The sequence below is a fragment of the Thalassophryne amazonica genome, unplaced genomic scaffold (assembly GCF_902500255.1).
Source record: "Thalassophryne amazonica unplaced genomic scaffold, fThaAma1.1, whole genome shotgun sequence".
Taxonomy (NCBI): domain Eukaryota; kingdom Metazoa; phylum Chordata; class Actinopteri; order Batrachoidiformes; family Batrachoididae; genus Thalassophryne; species Thalassophryne amazonica.
Genome location: NW_022986295.1, coordinates 1 through 14,538, shown reverse-complemented (window position 1 = coordinate 14,538; position 14,538 = coordinate 1). Strand labels below are relative to the sequence as shown.

General features: G+C 45.4%; 1 protein-coding gene across 1 annotated transcript; it reads left to right on the top strand.

Moving 5' to 3' along the window:
- Positions 1–12,355: 12,355 nt before the first annotated feature.
- LOC117505989 (polypeptide N-acetylgalactosaminyltransferase 1-like) lies at positions 12,356–12,999 on the top strand (the record flags this gene model as incomplete). The annotated part of the gene is made up of 1 exon (XM_034165533.1): positions 12,356–12,999. A coding segment is annotated over exon 1 (327 nt), but the record flags the coding sequence as incomplete, so codon positions are not given.
- Positions 13,000–14,538: the final 1,539 nt, after the last annotated feature.

Genomic DNA, 14,538 nt, shown 5'->3' with positions numbered 1-14,538 from the left:
CTTTTCCCCCGCTTCATTGAAATCGCAGTTCACGGGCGGTTTGTTTTACAAGGACACCCCGGGTCAGCACAATTCGACCGCTGTGGATGACGCGGGCCCGAATAAAGGCCTCGTGAGCAGAGCGCGCTTTAGCGCCGAATCGCGTGAATTTCAAGTTCAGGGTCCGCTGCACGCGAACATATTTTTCTGCGAGAGGCTTCTTCTGAATAACATTGATCTAAGAGTTAAATTAATTCGAGCCAGCGATGCTTTCTGCCTGATGGGGCTGGCGGCCTCCACTTTCAAGCTGAAAATTCTGGGCGCGTCCCTATTCGTTAAGAAAGTCACCGTATCCCCTGCAGTGAGATTGGGCCACTCCGCGGCTCTCATGAAAGGGAACGCCGTGTACCCGTTATCACGAATCAACGTTAAGACTTACGTGATCCCCAGCCATTCCAGGATATGCAACCAGGAGAACCTGTTTTTAGGAACCATGCCCAAATATGTGGTTCTGGGTATGGTGAATCACAATGCATTCAGTGGGAGAAGAGATCTGTCCCCGTTTGAATTTGCACACTATGACCTGGAGTACCTCGCACTCAGTCAAAACGGGAGACAGCTGCCGGCTAAAGCTTTCCAGCCTGAATTTAACAACGAACTCTCTGTCAGGGAGTTTTACAATCTCTACACGGCAACCGGACGACACCTCAAGGACCTGCCTCTCTGTATAGACCGGGAGGATTTTGCGCGCGGCTACGCGCTGTACGTCTTCAATTTAAACCCGGAGGAGGACAGCGGCGCTCTGAGCCCCGTCTCCACAGGCACCCTGCGACTTGAAATGAGATTCAGAGTCGCGACTCCGCATACCACCACGCTGATAGTGTACGCGTGTTATGATTCTCTCCTGGAGATTAATTCCAAGCGACAGGTCCTTGTGGATTTTTACTGATGAACACCCTGGAATTGGACGCTGTTATGAGGGGCTTAATAGGAGACCTGTTTGCCGGTGTTTTTGCGTCTGACGAGTTATTCCGGATCAAGCCGGACCCTCCCGTATATTTCATTGTAAACACCCACCCTAGACATTTACCGGGAGAACACTGGTTAGCGCTCACCGTTGAAAAAAATGGTCGAGCCACATTTTTTGACTCGTTCGGCCTCAGCCCTGACTTTGATTACTACCCTAAAAGCATCCTGCAATATCTGGAGAATCTCCCAGATGTTAAAAACATTCTGTATCACAACAAGCAGCTTCAGCACGAGTTATCCGACGTATGCGGACAACACTGCGTGTATTATCTGTATAACAGAGCCAGTGGGAAGTCGTACCGGGACGTGGTGTCTTTATACTCCGAAAATACTATCGCGAACGATGATTTGGTTTCTGATTTTGTGAAAAGATATCGTTATTGCCTTAAGAAAAGCTGCAATACCTCCTGTAACCAGCTAGCAGGGCCTCTGCATGAGTTTAAATATTGTCACGGCTTGTGTTAACTGGCGTTCCTATTTTTTTTATGTTTTTCCGTGTGAAAATGTAACCCCCGTCTTAGAACGCTCTCCCGATCATACCTTTAAAGTTTTATCGCGTTTGGAAAATTTAAACCCCCGTTTTTAAACGTAGAAAGAAGCTTTGACCTTTGACCTTTAATTTTTGTATGTGTTTTTTTCGCCTGAAAACGGGGTGGATGTGTGAGAGCGGCCTTCCGATCATAACTTTAAAGTTTTATCGCGTTTGCATGATGTAAACCCCCGTTTTTAAACGTAGAAAGAAGCTTTGACCTTTGACCTTTGATTTTTTTTAGGTGTTTTTTTCGCCTGAAAACGGGGTGGATGTGTGAGAGCGGCCTTCCGATCATACCTTTAAAGTTTTAACGCGTTTGCATAATGTAAACCTCCGTTTTTAAACGTAGAAAGAAGCTTTGACCTTTGATTTTTTTTTATGTGTTTTTTTTTCGCCTGAAAACGGGGTGGATGTGTGAGAGCGGCCTTCCGAACATACCTTTAAAGTTTTAACGCGTTTGCATAATGTAAACCCCCGTTTTTAAACGTAGAAAGAAGCTTTGACCTTTGACCTTTGATTTTTTGTATGTGTTTTTTTTTCGCCTGAAAACGGGGTGGATGTGTGAGAGCGGCCTTCCGAACATACCTTTAAAGTTTTATCGCGTTTGCACGCTTTAAAACATTGTTATTAAGTACAGAAAGAAGTGTTAATCTTTGATCCTAAATTTTTTTCTATGTGTTTTTTTCGCCTGAAAACGGGGTGGATGTGTGAGAGCGGCCTTCCGATCATACCTTTAAAGTTTTATCACGTTTGCATGATGTAAACCCCCGTTTTTAAACGTAGAAAGAAGCTTTGACCTTTGACCTTTGATTTTTTTTTATGTGTTTTTTTGTGAAAAATGTTCCGAATGTGTAGAAAATGCACCCCGACCTTTAATGTTTTTGCATCGTTGTTATTAAGTAGAGAAGTGTTGAAAGTTGTTTTTTAAACCGTATACCGAATAAAAGTGATGAAGGCCGGAGATGAGTTTCAGTCGGTGTTTTATTAGTAACAATATACAAAAACGTGACTGACTGCGATGTATTTTAAAGAATCTTGATCATAATATCCAGTCAGTTTTTAATTCGATACCCTCTTCTTCACAGACTAAAGTTAATTATGGAGTTCCACAAGGTTCTGTGCTAGGACCAATTTTATTTACTTTATACATGCTTCCCTTAGGCAGTATTATTAGACGGTATTGCTTAAATTTTCATTGTTACGCAGATGATACCCAGCTTTATCTATCCATGAAGCCAGACGACACACACCAATTAGCTAAACTGCAGGATTGTCTTACAGACATAAAGACATGGATGACCTCTAATTTCCTGCTTTTAAACTCAGATAAAACTGAAGTTATTGTACTTGGCCCCACAAATCTTAGAAACATGATCCTTACTGTGGATGGCATTACCCTGACCTCTAGTAATACTGTGAGAAATCTTGGAGTCATTTTTGATCAGGATATGTCATTCAAAGCGCATATTAAACAAATATGTAGGACTGCTTTTTTGCATTTACGCAATATCTCTAAAATCAGAAAGGTCTTGTCTCAGAGTGATGCTGAAAAACTAATTCATGCATTTATTTCCTCTAGGCTGGACTATTGTAATTCATTATTATCAGGTTGTCCTAAAAGTTCCCTAAAAAGCCTTCAGTTAATTCAAAATGCTGCAGCTAGAGTACTGACGGGGACTAGAAGGAGAGAGCATATCTCACCCATATTGGCCTGTCTTCATTGGCTTCCTGTTAATTCTAGAATAGAATTTAAAATTCTTCTTCTTACTTATAAGGTTTTGAATAATCAGGTCCCATCTTATCTTAGGGACCTCGTAGTACCATATCACCCCAATAGAGCGCTTCGCTCTCAGACTGCAGGCTTACTTGTAGTTCCTAGGGTTTGTAAGAGTAGAATGGGAGGCAGAGCCTTCAGCTTTCAGGCTCCTCTCCTGTGGAACCAGCTCCCAATTCAGATCAGGGAGACAGACACCCTCTCTACTTTTAAGATTAGGCTTAAAACTTTCCTTTTTGCTAAAGCTTATAGTTAGGGCTGGATCAGGTGACCCTGAACCATCCCTTAGTTATGCTGCTATAGACGTAGACTGCTGGGGGGTTCCCATGATGCACTGTTTCTTTCTCTTTTTGCTCTGTATGCACCACTCTGCATTTAATCATTAGTGATTGATCTCTGCTCCCCTCCACAGCATGTCTTTTTCCTGGTTCTCTCCCTCAGCCCCAACCAGTCCCAGCAGAAGACTGCCCCTCCCTGAGCCTGGTTCTGCTGGAGGTTTCTTCCTGTTAAAAGGGAGTTTTTCCTTCCCACTGTAGCCAAGTGCTTGCTCACAGGGGGTCGTTTTGACCGTTGGGGTTTTACATAATTATTGTATGGCCTTGCCTTACAATATAAAGCGCCTTGGGGCAACTGTTTGTTGTGATTTGGCGCTATATAAAAAAAAATTGATTGATTGATTGATTATGGTGAGAAACCTTCCCAGCGTTGGAAGTCTTTTTTTTTCTTAAGTTTCTTCCTGGCCGGCGAATCGGTTAAAAGAAGGGATTCATCCGGCGAGCTGCTCCGGCCTTTTTTAAGCTTCTGAAGCTGCTCGCGGGCTTGCGGGTTTGATACGCACGCCACCGGGATGTTCCGCTCCTGTAAAATATTGAGGAACTTCACCCAGCCTGTAGGAGGGCTCGATTTCTTGAACGAGGATCCGAGATGTTTCATAAGATCTATGGCGTGAGACCCCTCACGACTTTCCCCTTGTAAATAAATTCCCCCGACGGACTCCAGCGCGTATCACCCTTCGATAATTTCCTCATAATATATTCAGTGTTTCTACGCTCTCTGGAGGGGATATTCTTCAGGACCTCTGTGACAGTCTCATCCTCCTCCTCCTCCTCCTCCTCCACCCCCTCCTCCTCAGGTTGCTTAGCGACGCGAGTCTCTTGCGGGGGTGAAACGCGTGATTCGAGTTCCCCCTGCTTGATCAGGGTTAAATAGCGCTGCAGCAGAGCCTCATACTTTTTAATTTTTTCATAAGGAGAGTGAGTACGTTCTTCCAGTATACCTCGCATTCGCGAGTCTAAATCATTTTCCGCCGTTTGTCTGATGTTATTTACGCTCGGCGGAACGGAATGACCGAGTTGAAGCATCTGCTGTGGAGTGAGTAAAAACATCTTTTGCGCCGCTTTGAACGCCATTATCCTCTGGGTACTATTAGACTCGTTATAACGGGCAGGGCCGCGGCGAGCAGAGGCAGGAGAAAGCCGCCTGTCTGAATCAGTGCTCCCCGCTTCTTTTTATAACTGGTTTTTCTGTCGGCCAGAAGACGTAAAACTCTTTTTCGTTTTTTCAAGGCCCGGAATTGAGAGTCGCTCAAGGCGATATTCCCCTTTAATATATTCAAAGCGATCTCGGATAAAGTTTTCAGAAGCTCCGGCCTGCAGGTCTTCAGGCTGTGGTGACGCTCCCTCGCCCCGGCTCTGATTAGCGCTTTAAGAGCGGGGGCGTTCCTTTTTAAAAGAGAGCTCATATCCGTTTATCTTTCTGTAAATAAACTGTGGGCCACTCGTGCGGGAGTAATCCCCATCTCAGTCTGAACTGATCTGGACACTCCTGCGTGCAATCCAGTAATAAATACCCGTAAGGTACGCTCGTAGCATCATCAAGTGCCTCCAAAAAAAATTGTTTTCTGCCGGGAAACATTTGCTGAGCCAGAATGTTCATCTGTAACTTGTCTCTGGGGTTTTTAAACAGCACCATATAATTACAATTCAAACTGATGGTTCGACTGTATTTCCCTTTATGAAACACGTTCTGTGTGATCATGATGACGCTCATATTCCGGTGATGTCTGTACTGGGTGAAAATTCTTACAACTTCAGGATGATCCGTTGCTTGAAAGATGAGATCGTCCAAAATAACCAGATGGCTCTGACCTTCAGGGAAAAGGCTGTCGTCCAGAAATGAGTCAGGGAGTCCTCTTACAAATGTAATATTTTTATTCTTCAGTTCAGAATACAGAGGTTGTTCAGACGTATACAGCCATACAATGTTGTCAGGCACATGTCTCATAGCGTGGCTACAATTTTCCAGCAATGTTTTCACAAACACAGTCTTTCCCGAACCACTCGGTCCAACGATGAGACAGGAGAATGGGGGCTGAAGTCTGGGGTCAATCTCCACCGTATTTCCAGAGTGAGACATGTTTCAAAATCCGAACGGTTCGGTTTCCCCGTCCTTTAAAAGACGCCGCTTGTCATACACCACCCTGAAGGATTTTTGAAATGACACGTTTGTCAAACTGAAACTGCTTTTATGACGTTTAATTCCCTGCTGCGGCGTTATGATAGATGCAGCGAGGGCGGGATCTTTTATATAACCCTCGACCAGATCTTTGACGCTGTCAAAGTTTATTTTCTGACAGCTTTCGTGGGTTTGAGTGATCCCCTTCACACGCATGACCGTTTTACCTCGTGTGGTTTTATATGCATAACTTTTAGGTCCCGCCGCTGCAAACTCTGTGATGACGTCGCCGTTCAACTCGTCGGTGAGCTGCCCCAGATAATTACCGGTAGGCAGCGGGGTTTCACCCCGCCTACAAACGTAAATCAGGCTATCGGTATCATAATACAGAATCCTGTCAGGATTTGCCACAGCCTCCATAAAACCGTACAAGGTCAAACGCGCGTACGCCGTTGTAAACGTCGCGATGAAAATATTGACGGTTTTACCCGGTCGGCTGACGTGCCGCGGGCCGTACCTCCATTGAACCATAGCCGCCTGACTGCTGAGGAATGTTAGATATGTGACCTCGTACTCTTCAGAAAACAGATACCTGAACAGATCGTCAGCATTTTTAACGAGCGCGGTCTGCGTCAGATTCGCCCTCTGGGCGAATTTCCCCCAGAAGGAGTTGAGGCAGATCTTAGCCATCTGTCGTTTTGCCGGATTGTGACTGATTTTTTCTGGGTCTAAACGAATCTTCTGATTCAGCCAGTAGTCCGTGATGTATTTTTCTCTGCTCTCGGAGTCTTTATCAAATTCGGGAGGGAAACCAGAGGCTTCCTGCTTGTGTTTTAAGAAGGTGTTTATGTACCCCTCAAAGATTTTATCACTTTTTTCCTCAAAATGCCAGACTTCAAAAATCTTAGCTACAGCATAGCCTGTATCCAGAGCTTTGTGGAATTCCGGGGTCGTCCAAGTCCCAGACAGAGCTCTCTGCTGCTGACTGTGTGTGCACGCTGCAGCTTGATTATTTTCATCAGCGCAGGTGCGACACAGAGTAAACACCAGTTTACCGTGAGGAGTTCTGTGTGGGAGGACGGGGAATTTTAGCCCCTGGGGCGGGTACACGCTGGCTTTGATGAGCCCGAAATAAGTCCTGGGGTCTCGGAAATTTCTCTCGATAATTTCCGGATGCCCCGTGGGATATGTGAAATTTACGTTAACGTAAGGATACAGCGAGGTCACGTCGACGTAATAGACCGTCTCATCTTGCTCAGCCGTGTACCTCAGACGGGCCGCGCAAGTCCGACCGCCGTATAAAGCGTCGCGAGGTTCGAGGGGGGCCGGTAACCCCCTGCGGGCGAGGAAACACCGAACGCTCTCATCCCTCAGCCTCATTTCAAGCCATTGATGCTCCCAAATTACACTGAGGCTGACGCCCGGCATAGCCCGCAGAAAGGCTATTTTTTTCTGACACGCTGCGTGGAGCTCTCCAAATGAGGTGTTTGTGAGAGGGTTTATTTCGTGCTGTGTAAAACACCTTGCACACCCGTGGTAAAAACATCCGAGAAACTCCCACACTTTTATCCGGCCGTCAATCTGAGCAAACCCATCAACATAATAACCTCCTATTTTTTTCTCGCCCCTGTTTAGAGCGTGACCGATGATAATGTTTTGCGTCTCAGCAACCCATTCTAACCATTGCACGGCCACGTCCGAATATTTTTTATGCCTCGTTCTATAATTGTCGGCGGAGGGGATCGCCAACGTTTTTGGAGCAAGAAAGTTAGTTTGGAAGACTTTCATACACGCCGAGGCGATTGTAACGCAGGTAAAAGGATCCACGAGTGTTTCAGCGATGAATTCAGACATAAATTTGGAGCAGGCTGCAGCCAAGATTTTTGTATCGTTATCACAATACATAACGGCCTCGGCTTTAAAATCGAAAATTGCGTTTTTTTTCCGCACGTACCACGCGTTAAATTCCTCTCTTTCTCCGTCTGACATATTTGCGACCCCGTAAGCCGCTGAGTCAGGGTACGGTCCGACATGGTTCAGATTTTTTTCTGAACTGAACAGGTGCGGAAAGTAACCTTTGCGGATGATTTCGTCTTTCAGCCGGATCCCCAGGGCTTTAGGCATCTGAGATAAGCGCATTGTAAGGAAAGATAACGAATCTATATATTTCTGTTTAAAGGCGGCGTCTGTCATGAGTAATAGTTTACTCCCGGTCATAATCACAGCGGGGGTTACGCCCTGCTGGACTAAATACTTTAGAAGCAAATAGCCGTCAAAACCTTTTGAGTTGTGAGCGATGAACACGTATTCTTTGAATTTTCTCGTTCTAAAATGTTTAAAGAAGCGGGCTACGCAGTCTGTCCCCCATGCGCTCCAAAAATCACCCGTCTTTGTTACAGCGCTGACGTAAAACGGTACGTGTTCCCCGTTATTATCGACATATGTTTCAAAATCATAAAAAACATATTTCTCTGAATGCGTCTCTTCAGCTTTGAGCGGGGTCATATAGCAGAGGTGACCCTCGCTCGGCTCCTGGAGAGCCTCGCCGCATATATGTCACCTCTTCTGCTTACACACGTGCGGAGCGCTGTTTTTAGAAAACGCTATGTAATACTCACGTTTACATCGAGAGCATTTTTTTCTGTTATCACACACATTAACGAACTTACCGGCGGAAGGACGATACTTCGGCTGTTTATGCAGGCTGTAACAGGTGGGAGAGCGACACTCCTTGTTACATTCGCTGCAGAATACAGGGTTATTTTTCTCATAACACTGCGTGGATTCACAAATTTTACAATATGACGGACAATTATGGGAGGCGTGGTTATTGTACCCCTCAAAGCAAAACTTACATACATATTTCACTCCCAAAAATCTCTTTAAATCGATGATTCCGTAAAAATGATTATTAAACAGAAAAACGAAAAGAGTTTTCTGCTGCGCCGGTATTCCTGTCTGGAATTTTGTCAGCTTTCTCTCCCCTTCGGCTCTGAAAAACACCACAATTTTACAACCCAGAGCGTTTTCAAATTTTCCCACCTGCTCTAAAGATACCGGCGTAGCTTCCGTTAATCCGACGCTATTTTGTAACGCCAGCCCGCGCTGCTCCGCCTCGTGCGTACTCAGATGAGGATTCAATAACTGAACGAGGTTTATCGCGAAACATAAACTGTTGTCAGGATTATACACGATATTAAGGCATTTGGATTTTTTCCTCAGAACCTCGTGATGGAGGAGGTCATCTATTCTGCGCTTCCCCGCGCCGTTCTGGTTGCGGATGACTTGAACCACTAATTCCAGAGACTCGTCGGCTAAAACGTTGGAATTCGATTGTATCAATCGTTCTAACAGATTTTGGAAGCCCGTCACATCGCCAGCATCGTTATATGAGCTGATCAAAGCGGCCTCGTTGTAGACTGAGTCCCCACGAATCTCCATTTGGATAAAGTCCCCGGCCCTGGCATGTGTTAAAGCCTTTTCGACCGAGTTATGAAGAGCCCCTACGACGTTACGGTAAAATTCCGCGTAGTCGGGAATTTCGTCGGTGCGCTGGAAATTGAGAGGCAGCCTGATTTCGATATTGTTAAAAGCAGGTCTCCTGATGACGTTAGCAGCCCCACCGCCCGTCATGGGAGAGTGTCGGCTGGGTCCCGGTCGTGCATCATCCCCGTCTTCCATCAAAACAGAGATTGTCGCGTTTATCGGGGTTAAACGAGCTCTGTTTAAAATCTCTTCTCCGTGCGCATTGCGCGGGGAGGGACTTCTTAAAGGTGAAAAAGCGCGAGCGTCGTTAGGCGTTTGATTTAATTCATCCACCGCGGATTGGACGTGAGGATTAACTTCACACGCGAGGAGGTTTACGGCGTTATTTAGAGGAGTCACGCGTACCTGGTTCAACGCCGCGGGACCGGACTCGTCTGGAGGTGAGGTGTGCGGGGGGTCAGGGGGCTCTTCAGTATCAGACTGGACCGTCGAATTTATAGCGTTAATCGCAGAAATGATGTAGGGGTTAATTTCTTCCGATTCTCGTTCAGCCGCTAAATTGTTAAGAGCCTCATTTAACGGTGTTAAACGAACACGGCTTAAAAGTCTCTCTCCGGACTCGATGTTATTTCGAGGCGGTGAATTTAATGCCTCGGGTAATGGACCATCTGCTCCAGGAGCGCTCCCCGCTGAGTCGATTATTGAAGCGTTTAAATCCAATACACGTCCGAAGTTATTTTCCCGATGTGAATTCTCTCCTTCCATCTTTTAAAATCTGTAGCAGGAAGAATCTACCTCAAGAAATTCAGTTAATATACCTCTTCAAATGAATTCTCCCGTTCCATCGGAATAAGAGAAAAAATAAAAAAATAAAAACAGACTACACATTTTCAAGAAAGTTGCGTGATGAGGTTAATCCCAGCTCAGAATATCTTCGAGCCTTGCGTGTCGGTGGAAAATAGACGGTCTCCCTCCACCGCGTGCTGAAAAAAGAGAAAATCGTTAGTTATTAAATATTTAAAATAAATAAATAAATACATAAACTCTGACTCCTTACCGTGTACATCCGCGGATCGTTTTACGGGTCTCTCCCGCTGACCCCCTTCTCCATGGGCTGTGACAGAAAAAATCGGGTTATTCCAGAGTTTTAATCGTAAATTAATCTCGATCGCTGTACTTACATCTGCGTGGTGAAGTCGGGGGTTCCAGCCTTCGAACTTCTTCAGGGGGCTCTGACTTGATTTCTAGAATTAACATAAATAAATGAATAAAAAGCATCACCCTCGCAAGCGGATATTCTGTACTATTTCAAATATATTACTGAGGACGGGTCCGAACGCGCTCTGGACCGTCTGCGTGGTTTTGTCTAAAAAAAAAAAAAAAAAGACAGTTTCAGACGGCGTGCATCATTTAAAAACACTCATTTCTATCAAAACAGATTACTTAAGTCACTTACCCTGAAAGCTGATGCGGTTTTCGCACTCTGCTCGAAGACAAGAAAACTTAATTAAACAACATGGTTTTCCAGGATTTTTTCCGCAAATTTATTCTATTTTATACCCATAGCTGGGGGTCCAGGCATCTTCACTCTTCACCGGTCGTAGTGGAAATGCTCGCTGACTCGTTCCCAGGGACGTAAGTGATAAGGAGCATTGTTGATTGTTCGGGCTCGGGGCAGCATCTCCGCTCAGCGGGTGTCCCGCGCCCCATGATCGATCGGCTAATATCTTAAAAGAAAACATCATCTGGCGTGAGTGATAAGGAGCATTGTTTATTGTTCTTCGGGTTCATCACCTCGGGGCAGCATCTCCGCTCAGCGGGTGTCCCGCCACACACACACACACACACACACACGCACGCACACGCACACACACACGCACTCACACAGACACAGTTAGCGTCTGCAACAGGTTTTACAGCCGTGGGGTCATGTTTCCGCGAGCGGCTCTATGCGTGGGTATTTGACCGTCTTGCTGCAAAGACTTACAGCCGAGAGACGGCTATTTGTACCCCCTTCTTTAATTTACGAATTAAAAAACAGAAAAGGAAACGTAATAATTTAAGAATTAAAAATATTAAAGGGGCATTAAATAATAGACACTGATTTATGTTTAATTATTTCAGAATTAGTTAATTCTTTAATACATTAAAAAGATCTAGGTATTTTTAATCGTTCTTTAATTCATGAAATAAAATGACATTAAAATATTAGACCCTGGGTGGGAGGGGAGGTAAGGCTTGGAGGCGGTGCTTGGCCGGGGTTAGGGGAGGAGCTTGGGGGGTGGGGCTAGGGGAGGAGCCAGGGGCGGAACTAGGGGAGGAGCCGGGGGCGGGGCTTAGGGGCGGGACATACTGACGTCATCGACTCTGATTGGATGTGACGTCATAAGGGGCGGGGGCTCGGAGGTGGGACTAGGGGCGGGGCTTAGGGGCGGGGCATAGTGACGTCATCGATTATGATTGGCTGTGACGTCATAAGGGGCGGGGCTTGGAGGCGGGACTAGGGGAGGGGCTTAGGGGCGGGACATAGTGACATCATCGATTCTGATTGGCTATGACATCAGAGGGGGCGGGGCTTAGTGACGTAGTCGATTTTGATTGGCAGCTGTCACTTTTTTGACGAAAGGTGGGTCAGTTTTCTCTCACACAAAAAAAATACAAATGGACAGGTCTCAGTCTGCATTAAAAACACACCCACAAAAAAAATACAAATGGACAGGTCTCAGTCTGCATTAAAAACACACACACAAAAAAAATACAAATGGACAGGTCTCAGTCTGCATTAAAAACACACACACAAAAAAAACTACAAATGGACAGGTCTCAGTCTGCATTAAAAACACACACACAAAAAAAACTACAAATGGACAGGTCTCAGTCTGCATTAAAAACACACACACACACACAAAAACTACAAATGGACAGGTCTCAGTCTGCATCAGTCTTCGACTTGAGACAGTCGAAGCAGTAACAGTCCGCCTGCAGACACTCACTGTACTGCATAGCGTTACTGTCCGACTCAGCCCACGGTAATATTCACGGTCTCTGCTAATGGCTAATGGATGTTTTTTCTGTTGACCCTTTCTGACGCCAGACGGCGATATTGTAGCAAGAAACAACTTGGCGGCGGCTTCTTGGTTTACGGTTCGTCTCGACGAGGACCGCACTCCATCGTTAGCTCGCTAAGCTAGCTAGCCCGCCGTGATACTTTGCACTGTAGCGGCGTCAGGGCTCCGCTTCGGCTAGCTGCCGCTATCTTCAGCCACGGCGGTGGATTGAGGGCGCCCGTCACTCTCGAGCATGTTTGAGTGACGTGTGAAGGCAGGCGGCAGTGGGATCTCTGAAGCTCCACCCCATCCCTCTGCTGGTGGAGCTCTGTGCACATCTGACCAGAGACCCCTTTGATCCTTTGGACAGAATGCGAAGATTCGCCTACTGCAAGGTGGTTTTGGCCACATCTTTGGTGTGGGTAATGTTGGACATGTTCATTCTACTCTACTTCAGCGAGTGCAATAAGTGTGATGACAAGAAGGAGAGAGGGCTCCCTGGGAGAGACGATGCTCTGAGCAGACCACGAGATGGGCCTGGTGAGGGAGGAAAGCCAGTGGTGATCCCAAAGGAAAACCAAGAGAAGATGAAGGAGATGTTCAAGATCAACCAGTTCAACCTCATGGCCTCTGAGATGATTGCACTCAATCGCTCGCTGCCTGATGTCCGGCTGGAAGGGTGCAGCTCCATCCAGAGATGGGAGTTGTATTCGTGTTGGCGATCCTCCTGTCCTGTGCGCCAATAGCATTTCTTGTATATTCGTCCATGAATTGTCCTGTGAATTGTTCTGTAATTTATGTCTGTATCATGGCCCAAGCAGAGGGCCACCCCTTTGAGTCTGGTCTGCTTGAGGATTCTTCCTCAGAGGGAGTTTTTCCTTACCACTGTTGCTCTGGGGGTTGGTAAGGTTAGACCTTACCTGTGTGAAGCGCTTTGAGGCAACTCTGTTGTGATTTGGCGCTATATAAAGGAAAATAAATTGAAATTGAAATTAAAAGCACACACACACACAAAAAAAATACAAATGGACAGGTCTCAGTCTGCATTAAAAACACACACACACACACACACACACAAAAACTACAAATGGACAGGTCTCAGTCTGCATTAAAAACACACACACACACACACAAAAACTACAAATGGACAGGTCTCAGTCTGCATTAAAAACACACACACACACACACAAACTACAAATGGACAGGTCTCAGTCTGCATTAAAAACACACACACACACACACACACACACAAACTACAAATGGACAGGTCTCAGTCTGCAATAAAAACACACACACACACACACACACCACAAACTACAAATGGACAGGTCTCAGTCTGCATTAAAAACACACACACACACACACACACACACACACACACACACACACACACACAAACTACAAATGGACAGGTCTCAGTCTGCATTAAAAACACACACACACACACACACACACAAACTACAAATGGACAGGTCTCAGTCTGCAATAAAAACACACACACACACACACACACACAAACTACAAATGGACAGGTCTCAGTCTGCAATAAAAACACACACACACACACACACACACACACACACACACACACACACACACACACACACACACACACACACACACACAAAACTACAAATGGACAGGTCTCAGTCTGCATTAAAAACACACACACACACACACAAACTACAAATGGACAGGTCTCAGTCTGCATTAAAAACACACACACACACACAAAACTACAAATGGCAGGTCTCAGTCTGCATTAAAAAACACACACACACACACACACAAACACAAATGGACAGGTCTCAGTCTGCATTAACACACAAACACAGCACACAGAAAAACTACAAATGGACAGGTCTCAGTCTGCATTGAAAACACACACACACAAAAAAAACTACAAATGGACAGGTCTCAGTCTGCATTAAAAAAAACACACAACACAAAAAAAAAACTACAAATGGACAGGTCTCAGTCTGCATTAAAAAAACACACACACACACACAAAAAAAACTACAAATGGACAGGTCTCAGTCTGCATTAAAAACACACACACACCACAAAAAAAACTACAAATGTACAGGTCTCAGTCTGCATTAAAAAAACACACACACAAAAAAACTACAAATGGACAGGTCTCAGTCTGCATTAAAAAAACACACACACAAAAAACTACAAATGGACAGGTCTCAGTCTGCATTAAAAACACACACACACACAAAAACTACAAATGG